Source organism: Carcharhinus amblyrhynchos, chromosome 15 (assembly GCF_965287045.1).
Source record: "Carcharhinus amblyrhynchos chromosome 15, sCarAmb.v2.hapA, whole genome shotgun sequence".
NCBI classification, from domain to species: Eukaryota; Metazoa; Chordata; class Chondrichthyes; order Carcharhiniformes; family Carcharhinidae; genus Carcharhinus; species Carcharhinus amblyrhynchos.
Window position 1 is genome coordinate 40,532,428 of NC_137338.1, and position 23,813 is coordinate 40,556,240.

The window sequence follows — 23,813 nt, forward strand, 5'->3', positions numbered from 1 at the left end:
GAAAGTTTTGAGCAGACTGAAAAGACCATCTTTTACAGAGTTGACGGTCCTCTGGTAACAACTGATGTTTATCTTGGTGCACTTGGGGGGGGGGGGGGGGAGGTAATGGTGTGGCACAATGAATAGCACAGTGCCAGGGGCCTGGTTTCGATTTACGGCTTGGGTCACTATCTGTGTAGAGCCTGCATATTCTCCCCTATCTGTGTGGGTTTTGTCTGGGTGTTCCGGTTTCCTCCCACAATTGGAAAGAGGTGCTGGTTAGCTGCATTGGCCATGCTAAATTCTTCCTCAGTGTACCCGAATAGGTGCTGAAGTGTGGTGACTGGGGGATTTTCAAAGTAACTTCATTGCAGTGTTAATGTAAGGCTACTTGTGACTACTAAATAAACTTTATAAACTGTGCAGCAGAAAGCCCTCCATCAGGGAGAGGAACCTGCTGACGGTTTCTTCCTCTGGCTTGCGAGCTCCCGGGACACTTTTAGCAGCGGGACCGCAGCGACACTACCGAATCGCGTGCAGCAGATTTCCCTGGCAGGCCGGCCGGGCGGGACACACCACAGGGTGAGTAAGAGGCTGGATACCTTCCCCTCCTGTGTGGTTTCCAAGGAGAGGCGGTGTTCCCCTCTCTCCTGGCCGCCCTTCCTCCGTCCCTCACCGGGAGACCGGGATCACGGAACGATCGGCCGGTCCGGGGAGCGGAATCGCGGCGGACTGGGGCCTAGGAAACCCACAGCAACGGCGGTGGATCGGGGTCGGGGTCGGAGTCGCCAGCGGAGCCTGGTGAGGGGGGGGGGGTGGCCCGGGGGGAGGAGGAGAGAGGAGAGGGGCCCGGGGGTGGCGGTGAGGGGGGGCTCGGGGAGGGGGGGAGAGGTGCCCGGGGTTGGGTGCGAGTGGCTGGATGGGAATGGGAGAGCGGGAGGAAGGGTTAGGTTTTGTCCAGTTTTGGATACGGAGCTGAAGCAAAGACGGGGATAACTGAAAACTGCGGCATGGACACACTGTGCCGCCTGTCAGTAACGGTGAACATGATGTGGAGATGCCGGCGTTGAACTGGGGTAAACAGAGTATAAGATGTCTCACAACACCAGGTTAAAGTCCAACAGGTTTATTTGATAGTAAACTCACAAGCTTTAGGAAACGGTGTTCCTTCGTCAGGTGTGTGGAGGAGTCTGCTCAGAGACGAGCACATAAAAGTTACACACAGTTTACAGAATACTGATTAGAATGCAAGTCTTTACAGCTAACCTGCTCTTCAAATCTTAAAGATGCAGACAATGTGAGTGGAGATAGCATTCGCATAGGTTAAAGAGATGTGTATTGTCTCCAGACAGGACAGTAAGTGAGATTTTACAAGCCCAAGCAAGTCATGGGAATTGCAGATAGTGCAACATGAGCCCAAGATCCTGGTTGAGGCTGTTCTCATATGTGTGGAACTTGGCTATCAGTCTCTGCTCAGTGACTCTGCGCTGTCGTGTGTTGTGAAGTTTGCCTTGGAGAACCTCCTGTTGGGTCAGAAGGTTGTTGCCTTTCCTTCCTGTTGGCAAACACTTCAGTGGTCACGGGCATTCGGTCTCTGATTTTTGGGTAAGCATTCTCCAAGGCAACCGTCACGACACACGACAGAGCAGAATCGCTGAGCAGAGACTGATAACCAAGTTCTGCACACATGAGGACAGCCTCAACCGGGATCTTGGGTTCATGTTGCACTATCTGTAACCCCCATAAGAACATAAGAAATAGGAGCAGGAGTAGGCCATCTGGCCCCTCGAGCCTGCCCCGCCATTCAATAAGATCATGGCTGATCTGTCGTGGCTCAGTTCCACTTTCCCGCCCTCTCCCCATAACCCTTAATCCCCTCTCTTATCAAAAACCCATCAACCCGCTTCTTAAAAATATTTAGCGAGGCAGCCTCCACCACTTCAATGGGCAGAGAATTCCAGAGATTCACCACCCTTTGAGTGAAGAAGTTCCTCCTCAACTCCGTTCTGAACCGCCCTCCCTTTATCTTGAGGCTGTGCCCCCTAGTCCTACTGTCTTTTTTGAGCGGGAAGAGTCTTTCCACCTCTATCCTATCCATCCCATTCATCATCTTATACGTCTCAATGAGATCTCCCCTCATTCTTCCATGACTTGCCTGGGCTTGTAAAATCTCACTTGCTGTCTGTCTGGAGACAATACACACCTCTTTAACCTATGCTAATGTTATCTCTGCTCACATTGTCTGCATCTTTAAGACTTGAAGAGCAGGTTAACTGTAAAGACTTGCATTCTAATCAGTATTCTGTAAACTGTGTGTTATATGCTCTTCTCTGAACAGAACCTTCCACACACCTGACGAAGGAACACTGTTTCCAAAAGCTTGTGGGATTACTATCAAATAAACTGGTTGGACTTTAACCTGGTGTTGTGAGACACCTTACTGTGTAACGGTGAACCACAGCTCCCAGCGACACTCTGCCTTTCAGCTGCCCCTCAGGTTTTAAAGCGGGGGTCCAGTGTGGGATTTAAACTGATGAGACTAAAGTGTCCCTGCAATTAGAAATGCTGCCACCCCAAGCAGCTTTTGGTTCAGGGCTTGAAACAGCAGCGACTGACCCACTCACTGCTCCGCCAGCACATTAGAGAAAGATTCAATCAAAACTCCGGATCGTTGGACACCAAATCCCCAAGGAGCGCTGCGGGACCAAGCACTAACTCTGTGGGAATTCGTGATGTGGAAATGCCAGCATTGGACTGGAGTAAACACAGTAAGAAGTCTCACAACACTAGGTTAAAGGCCAACAGGTTTATTTGGTAGCAAACGCCACTAGCTTTTTGAGAGCTTGCTGTCTCTTTGTCAGGTGACTCATTCACCTGACAAAGGGGCAGCAAGTGCTTTGAAAGCTAGTGGCTTTTGCTACCAAATAAACCTGTTGGACTTCTTTCTGTGGGAATTGCCCAGGAAATTTGAACATCTGGCAATTCCTCGACTCTAGCGAGAGTCACCAACTGAGTCTGGAGAAGGTTCAGATTTGCTTATTTATTTATTACAAATAGGCTTACGTTAACACTGCAGTGAAGTTACTATGACAATCCCCTAGTCCCCACATTCCTGCGCTTGTTCAAGTACACTGAGGGAGAATTTAGCATAGCCAACCTAACCTGCATATCTTTCAGACTGTGGGAGGAAACCCAGGCAGATACGGGGAGAACAAATGGACTCTGGACCGAGAGTGATCCAAGCTGCCACTGAATAGAAATGTTAAACAGGAAAATCTGAGTCCAACCCCTTGGTAACAATGCAACAGATACAGCTGCACCGTCTCAGAAGACCCCTTTCCAGTGTAATACCCACTCCCTCACCCGACTTGTTGAGCTGCTCCCCCAGTTCCCCTGACTCTTTTTCCCCCCCCCCCCCCGACTCTCTTCTTTCCCTGCGCGCGCACACACACACACCCCCACCCTGTTTGTCTCTTTCCCAAAACAGAGCAAAACGTAGACAGTGTCAGTGAATGGGAGGCTGGTTTGAGTGATGGACTGGGTGCACAATCCATTGTAGTTTCTTGCAAAGAAGAACAAAGAACAGTGCAGCACAGGAACAGGCCCTTCAGCCCATCTGTGCCAACACCTGCCTCTCTAATATTTTCTTGCCTCTACTTGGCTCATATCCCTCTTGTCCCTGTCCATTCACGTATCTATCCAGTTGCCGCTTGATCATTATTTTAGAATCTGCTTTCACCACCTCCTCCGGCAGCACGTTCCAGACATTCACCACTTTCTGTGTGGAAAAACTTGCCCCATACATCTCTTTTAAACTTGCCCCCTCTCACTTTCAACCTATGCCCCTGACTAATTGACACTTCAATCCACTCTATCCAAGCCTGTCATAATCTCGTAAACCTCTATCAGATCTCTCATCCTCCGATGCTCCAATGAAAACAATCCAAATTTGTTGAACCTTCTCCATGTTACCAGGTAACATCCTGGTAAATCTCCTCTCTACCTTTTCCAATGCATCAACATCTTTTCAGTAATGTGGCAACCAGAATTGTATACAATACTCCAAATGCAGCCTAACCAAAGTCTTATACAGTTGCAACGTGATTTTCCAATTCCTATTCTCAGTGCTCTGACCAATGAATGCTAACATGCCGTATGTCTTCTTGACCCCCTTCTCCACCTTCAGGGAGCTGTGGATTTGCACACCTAGATTCCTCTGTGTGCTAATGTTTCTAAGGGCTCTTCCATTTACTTTCTTTCTGCAGTGGACTTTCCAAATCCACCACTTCACGTTTATCTGGGTTAAATTTCATCCACTGTCTTTCAGCCCAGGTCGCCAGCTGATTTATATCCTGCTGTATCCTCTAACAATCCTCCCCATTATCCACTACTCCCCCAATTTTTGTTCCATCTGCAAATTTACAAATTGTGGTCTTGGACAGAACAGAAACCACACCAATCTGTGATTTTCCTGCCAGAAAAATAGGAGGAATGTTAGTTTCTTTTCTCTGATTAGATTGGAAATAAGGATTCTAATCCTGATCGGAAAATTTAGGCCATTGTCTCTGGTTTTTATCAGTGTCTTTAGTGGGATGTTCACTGACTGGTCAATTGCTTAATGTCTTGTGTCAAGCTGATTGAAAACTGGTAATGTAAATGCATTAACGGAGTGGATTGTGCTGATTATGGGTTATTGGGACGAGGAAAATAGCAGCCATGATTGAATGACGGAGCAGACCTGATGGGCTGAGTGGCTTAATTCTCACACCTTGGCGGGCCTTGTTGCCACCGGGCAGCGGAGGTCCCCAATGGAGGTCCCTCTACGGAGGGATCTCCCCCAATTACCTCGGGGACCTGGGGTGGAGGGTGCTGCACACAGCAGTGCCGCACAACCATAGGATTCGCTGGTTCGTGGGCTCCCGAGACTGCTCTTTCTGTGGCCTTGTGGAATCCGTGGACCACGTCTACGTTTTGTGTTATAGATTGCACTCCTGTTTTGATTTTCTGAAGAACCTTTTATTGATGTTCTGTTTGCATTTCGGTCCCACGCTCCTGATCTACAGACACCCGGTGTGGAGAGGGGAGGGTCGGGATGCCGACCTCCTCGTGAACCTGCTCCTGGGCCTGGCGAGACGCGCCATCAACAGGTCCAGGCAGCAGGCGATCGACGGGGCCGTCCATCCTGACTGTCTGCCCCTCTACCGCGGCTGCGTTCGCGGCTGGGTGTCCCTGGAAAGGGAGCACGCGGTGTCCGCGGGCACAGTCGAGGCCTTCCATGCCCTTTGGGCACCGCGGGGGCTGAGGTGCGTTATAGACCCCAACAATCACATTTTGATTTGACGTGTCTTAAGTTTCCTTGTACTTTTTGTTTCTGTTCGGGCCGTTCCCCCTCCTTTTGGGGAGCTGCCCCCTTTTTCTTTGTCCGAATGTAATTTAAGTTTGTTTACTTGGTTCGACCCGAAAGACCTAGTGGCTTAATTCTGCTCCTATGTCTTATGGTCTTATGATTTCATTGCAGCTGCTGCCCAGAAATTTTGGTGTTCTTCATAAATGAATAATTTCAGGTTCCGTTGTCTACTCAAAAGGCAGTGAAACTGCCATACTGTTACATTCAGAATGAAACAGTAGATATATTTCCAAGATATTACACCAAAATGGAAACACATAGCCAGAAATGAATAAATATCTGAAAGTGCTCAGCTCAGAAGGGATTATTCTTTATTCTTTAAAAGTTTTTTTTACACAACCTGATAACTAAGATTAATGGATAAAACAGTTTGTTTTATAGAAATTACAATTAACTGCTGCTTTGTGTAGAATATATTTGGATGATTGATCCATTGTTCTTTCTCCAGTTCAGTCTAATTAGTGGCGACATAGTGGTTAGCAAGCACCAGGAACTTAGGTTCAATTCCAGCCTTGGGTGACTCTGTGTGGACTTTGCACATTTTCCCTATGTCTGTGTGGGTTTCTCCGGGTGTTCTGGTTTCTTCCCACAGTCCACAAATGTACAGGTTAGGTGGATTTAGTGTCCAAAGATGTGTGAGTTAGGTGAATTAGCCATGGTAAATGTGCAGGATGATGGAGATATGGAGGGCAGGCCTAGGCTAGATGATCTTTTGGAGAATCAGTGCAGGCTCAGTGGGCTGAATGGCCTCTTTCTGCAACGTAGGGATTCTGTGGATTTTTATGAATTTAGCTGAGTAATATACTTGGGCATTCCCATTAGATGCGAGAACTGTGCTAAGCCAAAAATTTAAATCAAAATTCAAGAAATGATCAGAAGGAAGAATCACATACAGGAGGACAAAAATGAACTCAATATGGCTGTGAAACTAGAAACTGAATCACAGTTGGAATTGGTTAAGCAGTGGGAGCAGGAAGGGGATGTTAAGACTTGAAAAGAGAAGCAGGCACAAAGTTGAAGACAAATAGCAGCAATGCAAGGAGGCACAGTGACAGCGTAAGTAAAAAAAGAGCTGATACTTATAGTGCATTTTACAATGTCAGGCTATTTCAAAAGGCATCACAAATAATAAGTTGATTTCAAAATATAGTTACTGCACTGAATGTTGGAAAGCACAGCAACTGGCTTGTGTTTAGCAAAGTCCCACAAACAGTAATGTTAAATGACAAGATAATCTGTTTCAGTACTGTTGATTGAAGGATTAATTTTGACTTAGATATTAGGAGAGCTATCTTGCTCTTCCTGGAATAATGCCATTGGGAAAATTTAATGTCAAAATTTTGATGTCAAAAATGATGATTTTTACTGTCAAAAGCACCTACAGCAGTGCAGCATTCATTCAGCATTGCACTGAAGTGTCAATCCAGCTTCTGTACTCAAGTTTCTGGAGTGGGTTTTGAATCCTTGACCTTCTGACTTTGGTGTGAGCAACTGAACTAAGGTTAAGCAAAAGTTCACAGCATAAGCATGAGTCTGAAGTTACTATTAACCGTACATGTATGGATGGGAAACAGAAATAGCATATCTTCAATTTCAGCCAGGCAGCTTAAATTACAGACCTGTGAATTCATTCAGCTATTAATTTTTTACAAAACAACTTTTATCAAATCTTATATCTATTACAAATGATAGAGGAGGATCACATTTTGGACTTGTGGACTTTTGAATTGTTGCCAAATTGTTATGTGGGATAGGACAAATATAAGTGAGATGCTAATAAAATTCTTGTTTGTTCTTGCAATAAAAGTACAGTGTACAATTGTCATTGCTTTTGATATTAACAGTTGTAGGCATATTAATTCATAATGTTATGTCAAACTTAGAACAACAGTAACAGAACTGGTGATTGAAATGGAGAATGCATTTAAACTGTGGATAAAGAGAGAAATTGTAAAGACTAATGAGGAAGTGTCTGAGTAAAAGTTAATGAAGAATTTTCTGGAAGCAGATCTGAAGTTTAAAAGCTATAGTTTCTTGATTGACACCAGGATTTAAATGACATAATGTCAAGCAAGCTGATCATTTTGTGGCCCAAGGAAGCATGAGAACAGATGGGCTAATAGAGCCTCAAGAAAACCAGTTAAATGAAGGGTTTGGTGAACCATGATTTTGACTGCAACACTGGGAAGTGAGAGCTAATTCATTGAATACGTTTCCAGGAGTGATTTGGGCATTTAATATTCCATATGTGGCAATGTAGGACACAAAATAAATATTTATCTAGGTTAGACTTGCATGTTTGGGGAGATGGGATATCTTTGCAAGATCTGGAAATACTGCAAGATGCAAAAAGCAACAAAAAGACACTGAAATTCTCTCTCATTGCAGTTGTGAATTAACACTTTGCATCTGGCTTGTGGAACATATATCCTCACTTTGGGATACATCATATTCGTCAAAACGGAATGTAGAACGGAAGATGCCTTATCCCTGTAGCATTTTAAGCGAATATCCTAACATCCCTAAGGTCTATTTTGAAAAATGTGATCATGTAGTTGATGTGTTGGATACATCACCTTGCAAATAATGCTGAGGAATCACTTGAATTTTTATGTATAAATAGATTATGCCAGGTAAGGAGAGAATTGCAAAGATTGGTGGATTGGAGCCTGAAGATGGAGGCCCAGCATGAGAATCTGACTGCTGTGTACCATGATAAAGGCTGCCATAACTCATCCTGGACAGTAGTAAAGCTAGAGGAGGCTCATCAGAAATTTTATATAAAACGATTTTCAATAATCTTCCACTTATCAGACTGTGTAAAGAATACATTTTGAAGGACTGATCAGTGCATTTGAGATGTCAAAGCTCTGTCCAGTAACAGGTAAAAAGATCTGCCTAGTGACAGCAGTAGCCAGCATTTAAAGGGGATGATGAGATGCAACCTTTCCCAGCAATGAGATTAGCAAACAAAATCAGGTATAAATAGCTATTACCAGAAAACAACTTACTTAGACAACTAAGAGATCAGTGGGGGTATACAGATGCTAATGTTGAGAGTCACAAAATGAGATGCAGGCAGCCCAAATATACAGAGGGAGGATTCACAGAAGCACCGTGGCATAATTGCCAGCACCTGCAAAAGCAGTCAGGCTAGTTTAACATCTCATAGTAAAGAAAGCATTGCAACATCTAAGAGCTGGAGAGGCCAGTTTTACAGTCTTCAAGCTAAGATAGTCAAGGAGTTACTGCTTTTTAAACCATGTGTGTGTTTAGTAGTTCACATATTTAATTGTCTTAGTGTTATAGTCTTAATCATGTGTATTTATTTTTCTTTAGTTTAATAAATAGTCTTTGGTAATCGTTACACGATGACTGGGCTAGTTATTTTCACTGAGGTTTCACGTGATTCCTCACCATTCCAAACAAAACTCTACACCACCAAGAACTGGTGTTTCAAGTTGAGATGCCTTTGCAGATAATATCCATGTGGTCCACGACAGAAAATTGGGGCTCTTGACTGGCATCTTAAAAAAAAGCTTAATTCCTTCGGCGAAGGGATTTTTGACTTTGAATGTAACAAGAATGAGGACCAAGTAGAACCAAGTGAGAATGTGTTATTTAAAGTAAGAAGGCAGCAGAATGGCTATTGATCTAGCGCAATCTTACCTGGAAGTAGACGGTACCACTACAGCAAGTTTGAAAGATGTGCCAAAAATCAAATAAATAGAAATGGCAGATAAATTGGAAATAGTCTTAGCTACAGTGTCTAAGAAGGCTAATTGAAAGCATATCAACGTATTTAAATATGAGAGGTGTTAGCCAGACCCAGTATTTCAAGAAGTGAAGAAATTGAATTAGGCTTCAATTACAAAGAAACATAGAAATTAAGAAGTTAGAGATGCAGGAAGGAGAGAGGGAGAGGAAAGGGAGAGAACTTTTCAATAGGACCAAGAGGAATGAAAGCATAGACTATTTTCTAAAAGAGGAAATGCTTAGGAAATCAGAAACTCAAAGGGACTTGGGAGCCCTTGTTTAAGGTTCACTTGGCAGTTAGGAAGGCAAATGCAATGTTAGCTTTTATGTCGAGAGGGCTAGAAGATAAGGGCAGGGATGTACTTCTCAGTCTGTGAAAGGCTCTAGTCAGATTCCATTTGGAGCATCGTGAGTGGTTTTGGGCCCTGTATCTAAGGAAGGATGGGTCTTGGAAAGGATGTGGGTATGCCGGTGTTGGACTGGCGTTAACACAGTAAAAAGTCTGACAACACCAGGTTTTAGTCCAACCGATTTATTTGATAATAGACTCACAAGCTTTCGGGGTTAGTCCCTTCGTCAGGTGAATCGAGAGGAGGTTCACAAGAATGGTCCCTGGAATGAAGAGCTTATTGTATGAGGAATGGTTGAGGACTCTGGGTCTGTAGTCATTGGAGTTTAGAAGGATGAGGGGGGGATCTTTTCGAAACTTACAGGATACTGCGAAGCCTGGATAGTGTGGTTCATGACATTGTATTTACTAATTTCTAGCTGTGTATTTCCACTTTTGCATGTGTAATATTTTGGAAATATGTCTATTAGTTTTAGTGTGAATATGACATTGTTATTTTTAATACCTTTGAGTAGGCAGGAGAATGTAGTGGGCATCCTACACATTTTCCACTACAACATGATTTACCTTGCTGTTCTGTTGTGCCTTTAATGTGGAAACATGCCTGAAGATATTTCACTGTGTTACTACGAAAATAATCTGTTGAGCCAAAGTTGAAAATATTAGCATGAATAACCATAGGTTTGGCCAAAGAAGAGAGTTTTAAGGAGGGTCTAAAAGGAACAAAGTGGCCTAGGGAAGTAAAGGGTCTTACGGAGGAAATGCAGGAGATGGAGCTGAGGCAGCAGAGGTATAATTGGCAATGGTGGCAGGAAGGACATATACTAGATCAGAAGAAGAAATTTAAACATGAGGATCGGAATTTTAAATGGGAGACACTGGGGGACATGATGCCATTGTATGTTACTGAGGACAAAGTTCACCGGTGAACTTGATTTAGTGTGTGTTAGGATATAGGCATCAGAGCTTTGAAGTGGATTATTCTGGGACATGGGTGGTTTTTGGTTAAAGTGCCAGGCTGGCCTATGAGGAAACAGCAAGAAATTCCAAGTTTTTTTTAAATTAGCAAGCAAATTGTAACATTGTTCACAAGTTGGAGGTTGAAAGAGCAGATGCCAAGTTGAAAGAACGGGTGCCCATTGTTGCTGAATGGGTTTGAAAACATCTTTAAAAGAGATGTAAAGTTTATTTATTAGTCACAAATAAGGCTTACATTAACACTACAATGAAGTTATTGTGAAATTCCCCTGTACTTGGACAACAAAATAAGTAATGTTTTCATTTGTTCAAACTTAACAAAAATTAATCAGAATTTTTTGTGATGGAGACTGCTTGTGTAATGAGCAAAAATTGTTTTTTTTGAAACTTTTGACAATTGTTTTTTATCCATAACTGTGGGGTAGGGAAATTAAAGTTGTTGCTTTTGTGTACTGTAAATAAATAAAGCTGCACATGAAGCAAGATGTAGTTATGTAAATAACTTCTTGAATATAGTTAGAAACATTGAAAGGAAAAACTTCAAACCAAAAGATACTTCAATTAAAGTTAAAAAGGTCATGCTTTGTTATGCTTTGATATTTTTAGACAATTCACAGTTTTATTACTCAAACAATGGAATTAGGCTCTGTGGTCCTAATATTGGCTTCTTTGCATTCAGTTTTCTCTGCCTTTTTCATTGCTGATCTAAGCTGAAGAGCAATAAGAGAGGCAGTATTCATGAGCATTAACTTGTAAAATATTCTGTGAAAAGTCAGTCAGTCTCTTGTTCCGGCCTACTTCCAGAATGTTGCAGTAATCATTTGAAGTCGAGGCCAGCTTTATGAAACGTACTAAGAGTTGTCACACACAATGCTTACAGAGAGTGACACCAGTGTATTCTGGAAGTTGTAGTTTGCTGTTTGATTGACCTCCTATTTGGCTGATTGTGTAGAAACTCAGTAAAGCCCAATAAAGTTGTGTTTATGATGTAACTATTAATATTTCAGCTATCATTAATTTATGGACTTCAAAGCTATTACAGAATGTTTATAGAAATGCTCCTTGGGACACCTTGATGCCTACAGTTTCTAGTAGTCAATGATTAGATCACTTCACAATAACTAACTGAATATAAAAGAAATTTCTGTAACACAGAATTTGTTTATGATCTTCAATCTGAAGGATTTATGTGATCAAAAATACAATTATCAATCATTTACATCATAACTGAGGTAATTTATAGATTTGAATATTTTCTCTTAGGTGACATTTGACTGCTATGACAACACACAGTTTCAAAAACAGCAAACAAGAATTTAACTTTGGACCATGGAAGCTAACTGCGAACAAAAGCCATATTATGAAATCAAAGGACATTGAAAAGTATGAAATTAGTTTATTTGCTTTTTAAATTGAATTTATTTGGTGTCTTGTAATATTTAAAATGTGCAAAAAAAATTAAATTATTGACTATGATAATTAAAAAATTATCAATAAAAAGTAATTTTAAAATGTGATGCCTTATCATCAATGTTTAAGTAATCTATAAGCTTGTCTGCAATACTGGACAAAATTGTTCTGATCTTTTGTTGCCTTGATATTATTGATGGTTTTTCAGTCTGCTAAAATCTGAATTCAAGTTTAAGGCAATTGGAACTTTTTAACTCCTATATGTTAATTTTCTCTTGGATACTTTCACTTCCTGGTGAACAAAGCTAGAATTTGAAGTTGATTGGCTGTTAGCTTAGATCAAAATTGCTTAAATTTGATACAAATGATCTTCAATTTCTTAGTGGAATAATAGACTTAGAATACAGTATGAAAACACACTTTTCTAGAAGTTCAGCCATAATTTTTGATGAATTTAGTAGATTTTAATCTCAGAAAATGGAATTCATATTGCAACTAATTCTATTGGAACCATATTTTTTTTTTAAATTTACACTTGAATGTAAAACTAGATCCTCCAGCTGATTAGTGAGGTTGTTGCTGATTGTTCAACATAGGTCGAAGTACCTAAATGGATGTAGTCTTTCCTAATGATTTCAACTTTTCTCTGGTTGATTAACCATTCAGGTTAGCTGAGGAAATGAAGATGCATTCCCTTCCAGAGATGTTGTTTGGTGATAACGTCTTAAAGGTGCAACATGCTGGAGGATTTGGAATTTCATTTAATGCTACAGATGCCTTAAGGACAGTAGATAATGGGCATGGCACAGTGAAAGTGGCATGTGCAGAGGCATGGCAAGAGAGCAGGTGAGCTCGAATACCTAAAGTTAATAGGTGATAGCCATAGATAAGATCTAATGCTTCTGTATGTTATTGGGGTGTGCCACTTTGATTGTTTCAAACGTGTTAAATATAACTGTTTTAGTTACTGCTTTTCACAGACATTGGATGAAAATATAGGGGGCATGGTTAGTAAGTTTGCAGATGACACCAAGATTGGTGGCATGGTAGACTGTGAGGAAGGTTATGTCCAGTTGCAGCAGGATCAGTTGGGCCAGTGGGCTGACGAATGGCAGATGGAGTTTAATTTAGACAAATGCAAGTTAATGCATTTTGGTAGATTGAACCAGGGCAGGACTTACTCAGTTAATGGCAGAGCGTTGGGGAGAGTTACAGAATAAAGAGATCTAGGGGTACATGTTCATAGCTCCTTGAAAGTGGAGTCACAGGTGGACAGAGTGGTGAAGAAGGCATTCGGCATGCTTGGTTTCATCATCAGAACATTGAAAACGGGAGTTGGGATGTCTTGTTAAAGTTGTACAAGACAATGGTAAGGCCACATGGAATACTGTGTGCAATTCTGGCCACCTTATTATAGAAAGGATATTATTAAACTAGAAAGAGTGCAGGAAAGATTCACTAGGATGCTACCGGGACTTGATGGATTGAGTTATAAGGAGCGAGGAATGTGGAGTTTGCACATTCTCTTTGTGTCTGCATGCGTTTCCTCCCACAGTCCAAAAATGTGCAGGTTAGGTTGATTGGCTATATTAAACGTGTCCCTTAGTGTCTTGAGATGTGTAGGTTAGAGGGATTAGCAGGTAAATATGTAGGGATATGGGAGTAGGGCCTGGGTGGGATTGTGGTCGGTGCATACTCAGTGGGCCAAATGGCCTCTTTCTGCACTGTAGGGTGTCTGAATAGACCGGGACTTTTTTCTCTGGAGTGTAGGAGGCTGAGAGGTGACCTTATAGAGGTCTGTAAAATAATGAGGAGCCATAGTCAAGGTAGACAGTCAATATCTTTTCCCAAAGGTAAGGGAGTCTATAACTAGAGGGCATAGATTTAAGGTGAGAGGGGAAGAGATACGAAAGTGTACAGAGGGGCAATTTTTCACACAGAAGGTGGTGAGTGTATGGAACAAGCTGCCAGAGGTAGTGGTAGAGGTGCGTATAATTTTGTCATTTTAAAAAGCGTTTATACAGTTACATGGTTACAATGGGTATAGAGGACTATGGGCCAAATGCAGGCAATTGGGATTAGTTTAGGGGTTTTAAAAAAAGTGGCATGGACAAGTTGGGTGGAAAGGCCTGTTTCCATGCTGTAAACCTCTGACTCTATGACATTCAAATTAATTTTCAGATACTGCAAGTATTATTATATTTGATTTACACTTTATTAATTGAATAATTTCCTAGTTAAATTGCATGATGTTCTTTCTGGCCACTTTCTGGGGTCGTCCTAATTGTGGGGTGAGTTTTGCCTGGTTACAGATGGCTGAGAGTGCAAGTTTGGCATAATGTAATACATTTCAAATTAGGTATTTATTTTAACCATAGGGCTGATTCTGAACACTCAAAAGAAGTTGTTAAACCCTATGATTGGACGTTTACGACAGACTATAAAGGAACATTACTTGGTGATGAGTTAAAGTTGAAGGTAATTTGTTAAGACACTAATTTCAATCAACTCAGTTGTCCTAATCTTAATGTTTAAGACTGGTTTATTGATAGGTGGCTATATGCAATGATTGCAAACATAGTAATGATGCGAATCATCAAAATGTCATTCAATGTATGGATTCATTATTTCCTTTCCACTGATGTTCTAATGTGATACAAGAATAATCATATGAATTTAATAACAGCTTTGCTCCTTTATTCACTATGATATGGTCATTCCTTAGCTGGCTGAATAGTATACACTAATCTCTTTTGTAGGTCACTCCCACAACCGAACGTATAGATTTGGAGAAATTGAAAACGAGAGAGCAGATCATGTACTTTGAAGAAGTTTTATTGTTTGAAGATGAACTTCATGATCATGGAGTTTCCATGCTCAGTGTAAAAGTGGTAAGGTAGATTATCTGGAATCTCACATACCACCTGAAAATAGAAGGTTTACAATGGGTTCGCAGGGGTCAGTACTAGATCACTGCTTTTTTTTTGATCAATATTAATTACCTGGACTTGGGTGTTCAAGGCAGAATTGCAAAATTTGATGATGACACAAACATTGGAAGTTAACTGTGATGTAGATGTGATAGATTTCAAAAGGACATTAGACTGGGTTGTGGAATGGGTAGACATCTGGCAGGTGAAATTTAATAGGAAGAATGATGAAGTGATATGTTTTGGTAGGAAGACCAAGGAGAGGTAATGTAGAACAAAAGATACAATTCTAAACTGAGTCTGAGTGGAGGGATGTGGGAGTGTATGTCCACTGATGTTTAAGTTGGTATGGCAGATTGAGAAAGTGGTTAATAAGATGTATGGGATCCTGGGCCTTAGAAATAGTGGCTTAGAGCAAAAAAGTTATAGTGAACCTTTTATAAAATGCTGTCTGGCGTCACCTGGAATATCGTGTCCAATTCGAGGTATCACACCTTAGGAAGGAAATTGTGCCTCAGGGATCAGTGCTGGGTCCACTGTTATTTGTCATTTATATTAATCATATGGATGGGAATTTAGGAGACATGGTTAGTAAGTTTGAAAATGATACCAAGATTGGTGGCATAGTGAACAATGAAGAAGGTTATCTAGGATTGCAAGGGGATTTTGATTAGTTGGGCCAGTGGGCTGATGAATGGCAGATGGAGTTTAAATTAGATAAATGTGAGGTGATGCATTTTGGTAGATTGAACCAAGGCAGGACTTACTCAGTTAATGGTTGGGAGTTAGGGAGAGTTACAGAACAGAGATTGAAGGGTACAGGTTCATAGTTCTTTTGAAAGTGGAGTCACAGCTGGATAGAGTGGTGAAGAAGGCTTTTGGCATGCTTGGTTTCACTGGTCAGAACATTGACTACAGGAGTTGGGATGTCTTGTTGAAATTGTACGATATTAGTAAGGCCACACTTAAAATACTGTGTACAGCTCTGGTCACCCTAGTTTAGAAAGGATATTATTAAACTAGAAAGAGTGCAGAAAAGATTTATTAGGATGCTACCAGGACTTGATGATTTGAGTTGTAAGGAGAGGCTGGATAGGTTGGGACTCTTTTCCCCTGGAGCATAAGAGACTTGGGGGTGATCTCGTAGAGCTCTACAGAATAACGAGGGGCATAGATAAGGTAGATAGTTAACATCTTTTTCCACCCATAGAAGAGTCAGACTAGAGGGCATAAGTTTAAGGTGAGAGGGGAGAGATACAAAAGAGTCCAGAGGGGCAAGTTTTTCACACATAGGGTTGAGTGTGTCTGGAACGAGCTGCCAAAGATAGTAGTAAAGGGGGTACAATTTTGTCATTTAAAAAGCATTTAGACAGTTACATGATTGGTATAGAGGGATATGGGCCAAGCAGGCAATTGGGACTAGCATAATGGCAAAAGCTGGGAGGCATGGACAAGTTGAACCGAAGGGCCTGTTTCCATGCTGTAAACCTCTATGACTAAGGATGTGAAGGCATTGGAGAGGGTGCAAAACAAATTATGAAAATGGTCCCAGGGATGAGGACTTCAGATACATGAACCTGTTTTCATGCTGTAAACGTCTATGACTCTAACATCCTTAGAGATGAGATTTCATAGGAGTTGCTAAATCATGAAGGGCCTGGACAGAAAAAAAATTTAAAAACTGTTTCCATTGGTGGAAGGGGCAGGAACCTGAAGACACTAATTTGAGGTGGGTGGCAAAAGAAGCAAAGACAACATAAGGAAAGCATTCAAAGATTGTCAAAATCCTAAAGATTTTTTTCTGTTCCTCAATCTTATGTTGAACTTCATTGGAACAATTGGCTGATGAAATTGGAATTGAGATCAGAGTGGAAGCATCACAACTCTAAATATTTCCTTTTCTAACAAGAGGTCATCAACCTGAAATATTAATTCTGTTTCTCTCTCCCCATATCATAGAAACGCTACAGTGCAGAAAGAGGCCATTGGGCCCACTGAATCTGCACCAACCACAATTCCACCCAGGCTGTACCGCCACATCCCCACATAATTACCCGCTAAACTCTCTAACATACACATCTGGGGACAGTAAGGACAATTTTAGCATAACCAATTGACCTAACCTGCACATCTTTGGACTGTGGGAGAAAGCTGGAGCACCCGGAGGAAACCCACACAGACACAAGGAGAATGTGCAAATTCCACACACACAGTGACCCAAGCCCGGAATCGAACCCAGGTCCCTGGAGCTGTGAAGCAGCAGTGCTAACCACTGTGCTACCATGCCGCCCATACCGTATGCTGGGCATTTTCAGCACTTCTTTCCTACTTTAGATTTGCAGTACTCGTGAATTTTATTTTTTCCCTCATTTTGGTACCATTTTGGCACATCTCCACTTCACCCCCTCAAAGGCCTTGATAAGTTTTCTTAAAGTATGTATCCATAATTGGATACAGTATGCAGAAGTCTATTCAGTGATTTTATAAAGGATTAGCATAATTTAATGTAATATTGTAATTCTTTATTTATGAAGGGAGATGATGATTTAGTGATAATGTCATTGAACTTGTAATCCAGAGACCTAGGCTAACACTTGGGGGACGTGAATTCAAGTCCCACCAGCGCAGCAGATGAAATTGGAATTGAAGTCCCAGTAATGGTGACCAAGAAACTATCATCAATTGTAAAAACTCATCTGGTTTATTAATATTCTTTAGGGAAAGAAATCTGCCATTCTTATCTGGTCTGACCTGCACATGTCTCCAGACTCAGCAATGTGGTTGGCTTTTAAATACCCTCTGAAATGGCCTAGGAAACCACTGAGTTCAAGGGAAATTAGAGGTGGGCAACAAAAACTGGGCTGACAGCGCTGTCTCCATTCCTTGAACAAAATGAAAACAAATCTGCATTTTTTTTAAAACAGCTTTGTCAAGCTACCCTGTCACTTTAAAGATTTGTGTCTGATGTGTTTCTCAGTAAGTGTTCTTAAGATGTTCTTGTCGTTATGAAACCAAAATAATTTGTGTGTAGTGAATAGCCTGATAAGGGAGTGATCTTTTTCTAAAGCGATATTTTAAATGGGGTTTATATTTTTCAGAAAATACAGGACGTGTTGTCTTTATTCTACATAATTCAAAACGATAACTAGGTGTACAGCTCATGTTTTGAATGATGTTTCGTTGACTTCTATGTGAAAGATTTTTGAGTTGCATCCATTTTAATTTTGTCACAAAACAAATTGTTGTGATTTTTCATGTTTCTTAATATTGCAGCTTAACTTTTTGAAGCAAATTGAAGATTGTTTAAAGTTAACTTATTTTGGCTAGGAAATTCAAAGCTGCTGGACAGTATATTTGAATAATTAATTCATCTCTTTTTTTCCCAAGAGAGTGATGCCATCCAGTTTCTTTGTGTTGTTGCGATTTTTCTTGAGAGTTGATGGTGTACTCATACGGACAAACGACACTAGAGTTTATCATGAGGTAAAAATGCATAATAGCTTTTACTTGCGCGTTGCATTATTACTGTGGTAATAAACTCGACGATTTATGGTATCATTTGTTGACTCGGATACACAAGTAAACTGCAATTTTGTGTTTGTACTATGCATAGTTATCATCCATTCTTAATCATCCTCCATTTACTTTTTGGATTTTACATTATGTAAAGATTGCTAGGACATTGAGAGCCTAATTTGATGATTATCAATCCAATACTGCATTAAAGGACAACAGAATAATTACAATTTGTTTTTCTACCTTTCCTTCTATTAACATAGAATACTACACAAACAGGCCCTTCGGTCCACAAGTTACGCTGATCATATCCATACCTACCAGGCCATAGAACTATCTATAACTCCCAATCCCACTAAATTCCATGTACTCATCCAGAAGTCTTTTAAAAGACCCCAGCGAGTTCACCTCTACCACCATCGAAGGCAGCCGATTCCACTCACTCACCACCCTCTGACATCTCCTCTGTACTTGCTCCCCAGCACCTTAAACCTGTGTCCTCTCGTAGCGACCATTTCAGCCCTGGGAAATAGCCTCCGAGAATCCACCCTATCTGTACCTCTCAGCATTTTATATACCTCAATCAGGTCGCCTCTCGACCTTTGTCTCTCCAGGGAGAAGAGACCTAGTTCCCTCAACCTGTCTTCATAAGGCATGCCTCCCAATCCAGACAACATCCTTGTAAATCTCTGCACCCTCTCAATAGCTTCCACATCCTTCTTGTAGTGAGGTGACCAGAACTGCACACAGTACTCCAAGTGGGGTCTGACAAGGGTCTTATAAAGTTGCAGCATTACCTCCCAACTCCTAAACTCAATCCCTCAAATAATGAAGGGCCACTACACCATACGCCTTCTTGACCACATCCTCCACCTTTTGAGGCCGATTTAAGAGTCCTGTGGACCCGGACCCCAAGGTCCTTCTGCTCCTCAACACTGCTGAGAGTCCTACCCTTGATATTGTACTTCTTCATCCCATTGGACCTGCCAAAATGGACCACTACACATTTATCCACGTTGAAGTCCATCTGCCACTTCTCCGCCCAGTCTTGCATCCTATCTATGTCATGCTGCAACTTCTGACATCTCTCCAGACTACCGACAACACCACCAACCTTCGTGTCGTCGGCGAACTTACTAACCCATCCCTCCACTTCCTCATCCAGGTCATTTATGAAAATGACAAACAGCAAGGGTTCTGGAACAGATCCCTGGGGCACTCCACCGGTGACCGACCTCCATGCAGAAAAAGACCCATCCACAACCACTCTCTGCCTTCTGCAGGCAAGCCAGTTCTGGATCGACAAGGCCAAAGCCCCTTGGATCCCATGCCCTCTCACCTTCTCAAGAAGTCTTGCATGGGGGACCTTATCAAACGCCTTGCTGAAGTCCATGTAAACCACATTCACCGCTCTTCCTTCATCAATGTGTTCAGTCACATTTTCAAAGAACTCAGCTAGGCTCGTAAGGCACGACCTGCCCTTGACAAAGCCGTGCTGACTATTTCTGATCCTACCAAACTTCTTAATGCTCATAAATCCTGTCCCTCAGAATCCTCTCCATCAGCTGGAGTACTGTGTGCAGTTTTGGTCACCGCACTTGCACAAGGATATTTTGGCCTTGGAGGGAGTGCAGAGGAGGTTCACTGAGCTGATACCAGAGATGAGGGGGTTAGACTATGAAGAGAGACTAAATAGACTAGGTCTATACTCGTTGGAGTTTAGAAGGATGAGGGGGGATCTTATAGAGACGTAAAAGATAATGAAAGGGATGGATAGGATAGAGGTAGAGAGATTCTTCCTGCTCAAAGGACAGCAGGACTAGAGGGCACAGCCTCAATTTAAGAGGGGGGCAGTTTAGAATGGAGTTGAGGAGGAACTTCTTCACTCAAAGGGTGGTGAATCTCTGGAATTCTCTGCCCATTGAAGTGGTGGAGGCTACCTTGCTAAATATATTTAAGTTACAGGTAGATAGGTTTTTGACAGACAAGGGAATTAAGGGTTATGGGGAGAAAGCAGGAAAGTGGAACTGATCCACTTCAGATCAGCCATGATCTTACTGAATGGCGGAGCAGGCTCGAAGGGCTAGATATCCTACTCCTGCTCCTATTTCTTATGTTCTTAACTTGCCAACCACTGAGGTCAGACTCATCGGTCGGTAATTTCGCAGGCTATCCCTGTTCCCTTTCTTGAAAAGTCTTGTAACCCCTTGCTTAAAGTCTCCAACTTTCAGCCTCGCAAGCAATGGTTTCTAAGTATTGCTGACAGAAAGACCCTGGAATTTACAGGTGTTTTAATAGCAAACTATCACCTGTCAGATTAACTTGGAGATCCTGTAGTTGCAATCAGTCATTCATTGCTCCACTAGAGGCTTTGTTGTGCACTCCCCTTCCCATCCCTGAACTCGATAAGAAATAAAGTATTGCAGATGCTGGAAATCTGGAACAAAGCAGAAAATACTGGGAACACGCTGTATGTTGAGCAGTGTTTGTAAAGTCAAAAAAAGTTGGCATTTCAGTCATAATCCTTTATCAGAACCCCTGTACCATGGCCCTTATCAGAACTGAAGAGAATGTTTTGAAGAAAAATTGGTAGCACAAAAACAGAAGTTGAAGCATCAGTGATGTGTTCCCCAAAGTCTAAACTCTACACTCTGGCACGTTACAGACTTGGAAAAATACCATAGAAACATAAAAGTAAAGAACCATGAAAATTCATGTTGTTGAAAAAACACGTTTTCCTTTTATTTTCAAAGGCTGACAAAAACTATCTACTCTCTGAATACAGCTCCCGAGAAAGTAATGTGTCAGCTCTTCAGGTAACAATTTTTAAGTGTCTGGGATTTGAAACTTAAGAGTTAAAAGATTATTAGGCATTTTGTTAATGCATCACTTGTAAATAGGTTGCAGCAGTAAATTGCAAGACATATTTTTTCCTAACACCTGTTCTGTTTTGGTAATACTGATGAAATGATGGGTTGAGGTTGTTAATTTTGCCTTTTAAAGCAAAGGAAGCTTTGTGGGAATTATTTGTGTGCTCATTTTAGTGTCCTAGTTTGGGAGGGTAATCCTCCTGCAAAGGATCCATTTGCAAATCAGTTGTAGAAACAATGCCACTTTGTGGGAAAGCACCATGGAGAACAACTACTAGCAGCAGTTGGTTGAGTTCTCTGTATATAGTTAAGAGCTGACTATATTGTGATCTGAACATTTTGCTGCATGTTATATCTTGGGCCACTTTACAGCTAAAAATAAATGGTCTCTGAAATTAAATTGTTGGATACTAGGAAATGAATGCTTAATCCCTTGTCCATAATTCATTTTTTTGCTATTTTAGTCGATGTGTTAACCCAATTAATTTAAACTAGTCAGGCGTTAGCATCCCATAGTGCATGTTCCGGATCCTGGACTGGAGGGCCTGTTGGGAGAGTAGGGTGGGGAAGTGTATGCATACTATCCCAGACCTAATCAAATTCACTTTTGTTTCAGAACGTTCCGCAGTATCTTTTTACTGATCCAAATGAGATCTCAAAGTATTTACCCCTGAAAATGTTAATCTGTGAGAAGTTGGAATTCCCTGAGGGTGTGGACAACAACACAACATTTGAAAATACACAGATCTGTGTTGCAGGCAGAGAATCAAGACAGACGTGACATTCTGCTACAGAATGAGTAAAAGAGTTCTGTGCTCTTGAAAAGTGATAGACTAGTATAATCCTTTTTGATTTATTTTAGTAGCTGTCAGTATACCTCTGAAGGATTACTGCAGTGAAATCTGTCTTGTAACAGCAACAGCTAACATTCTAACAGTTGCAAAGGATTATTATCAAAAACACAGTTTATTATCTAGCTTGACTTAAGGATTCAAGCTTCGTTGTTACAGTAGAAGCCAAAGTATTGTGAGCAGTGCTGCTTTCAATCTAATTTTTATGTGCAAGTTTTTGGTGTTTCTATTTTTTTTGCTAATGATATCTTGAATCTATTCAAGTTCTGAAACGATGGATGGAATTTTTAACTGGTTATTTGTAATTAAGGTGAAAATTAGTAGATATACAACAAGTAGATTGAAACAGCACTGTTCATAATGTGCTGGTAGCACTGGAATATGCTTGGAACTGTACCACCGCATTTATACTTGTCTGTCATAAACACAATCCTCTTGCATATCAGTAAATTACAGCATTTGTCCACATAAGCCAACATCACAGGCAGCCATTTACTGCAAGTTACTTTTGTGCAGTTTTGTATTGATGACCAGTCAACGTAAGCCAATAATGGATATCTTTTAAACTATGGAACAGTGTAAACTATAAATCTAAATAAAGATTGATCTCTGAATCGGTCCAGTCTTGAAAAATTTGAATTTGTTTGTTTTACATCTAATTTTGACAAATGGCAAAATTTACTTTAGATCGAAACGTTAATGTTTTGGTAAATGAGTAAAGTGGGAGAAACAAATAAAAACAAAATGCTGGAAACGCTTAGCATACAGCATCTGTGGAGAAAGGAACAGCTTTAATGTTTTTTAGGACAGATCCTTTGACATTAACTCTGTCTTCACAGATGCTGCTTGACTTGCTATTTCTGGCATTTTATTTCAGGTTTCCAGCATCCACAGTATTTCAGCTTTTCAAGAAACAAATGCTTTAATGTACATGACACTTCTAGAACAAGATTTTAAAATCTATTAGGATAGAAATTAGCAGTTAAACTATTTCGTCCTGTTGGAGTTAAAGTTATCTCAAGAAGAGCATTCTGGGGGAGGATGACCTCAGTGGGCCTGGAGGTCTGGAGCGCATCTGCTTCAATGCAAGGAGCATAATGGGCAAGACAGACCAACTTAGGGCCTTCGTGCTTACACGGAATTTGGATGTGATTGCAGTGATGGAGACTTGGTTAAAAGAGGGACAGGACTGGCAGCTGAATATTCCGGGGTATAAGTGTTTTCGATGAGACAGAAGAGGGGCTAGAAGAGGTGGGGGAGTAGCAATACTGGTTAGGGAGCATATTACAGCGGTGCAGAGGGTGGACAATTTAGAGGGGTCATGTAACGAGTCATTGTGGGTGGAGCTCAGAAACAGGAAGGGCATAGCCACTATGCGGGGGGTATACTATAGGCCTCCCAACAGCCCACGGGAATTGGAGGAACAGATATGGAGATTCTGGGCAGGTGCAGAAAAGATAGGGTTGTTATAGTGGGAGACTGTAATTTCCCTTGTATAGATTGGAAAGTGCTTAGGGCTGGGGGTCTGGATGGGGAGGAATTTATAAAATGCATACAGGAAGGTTCTTTTGGAACAATATGTTGATAGCCCAACTACAGAGGGGGGTATACTGGACCTAGTACTGGGGAATGAGCCTGGTCAGGTCATCAAAGTTTCAGTAGGGGATCATGTGGCAAATAGTCACCATAATTCTGTAAACTTTAGGATAGTAATGGAAAAAGATGAGTCTTGTCCTACGGGTAAGGTGCTGAATTGAGGAAAGGCTA

The 23,813-nt window shown here is 41.3% G+C and overlaps 1 protein-coding gene across 5 annotated transcripts; it reads left to right on the forward strand.

Moving 5' to 3' along the window:
• Positions 1–218: 218 nt before the first annotated feature.
• On the forward strand, positions 219–22,664 carry tiprl (TIP41, TOR signaling pathway regulator-like (S. cerevisiae)). 5 transcript variants are annotated; one of them, XM_080203875.1, is made up of 8 exons: positions 219–561; positions 11,733–11,852; positions 12,546–12,725; positions 14,258–14,357; positions 14,639–14,770; positions 18,197–18,292; positions 21,079–21,141; positions 21,812–22,664. In XM_080203875.1, exons 2-8 carry the CDS (start codon positions 11,749–11,751, stop codon positions 21,974–21,976), a joined length of 840 nt encoding a protein of 279 aa, XP_080060001.1. In that variant the 5' UTR covers positions 219–561; positions 11,733–11,748; the 3' UTR covers positions 21,977–22,664. The 5 variants fall into 5 exon arrangements, with proteins under 5 accessions (XP_080060001.1, XP_080060002.1, XP_080060005.1 ...); XM_080203876.1 differs by lacking the exon at positions 219–561 and adding an exon at positions 613–780; XM_080203879.1 differs by lacking the exon at positions 219–561 and adding an exon at positions 2,727–2,747.
• The last annotated feature ends 1,149 nt before the right edge of the window (positions 22,665–23,813 follow it).

What these genes read in the sequence shown, in the direction of transcription:
- tiprl (XM_080203875.1), top strand. Translation starts at nt 11,749, where the DNA reads ATGACAACACACAGTTTCAAAAACAGCAAACAAGAATTTAACTTTGGA. An exon ending in GAGGCATGGCAAGAGAGCAG is followed by an intron (nt 12,726 to 14,257) that starts GTGAGCTCGAAT and finishes TTTTAACCATAG; the next exon opens with GGCTGATTCTGAACACTCAA. An exon ending in ACACTAGAGTTTATCATGAG is followed by an intron (nt 18,293 to 21,078) that starts GTAAAAATGCAT and finishes TTATTTTCAAAG; the next exon opens with GCTGACAAAAACTATCTACT.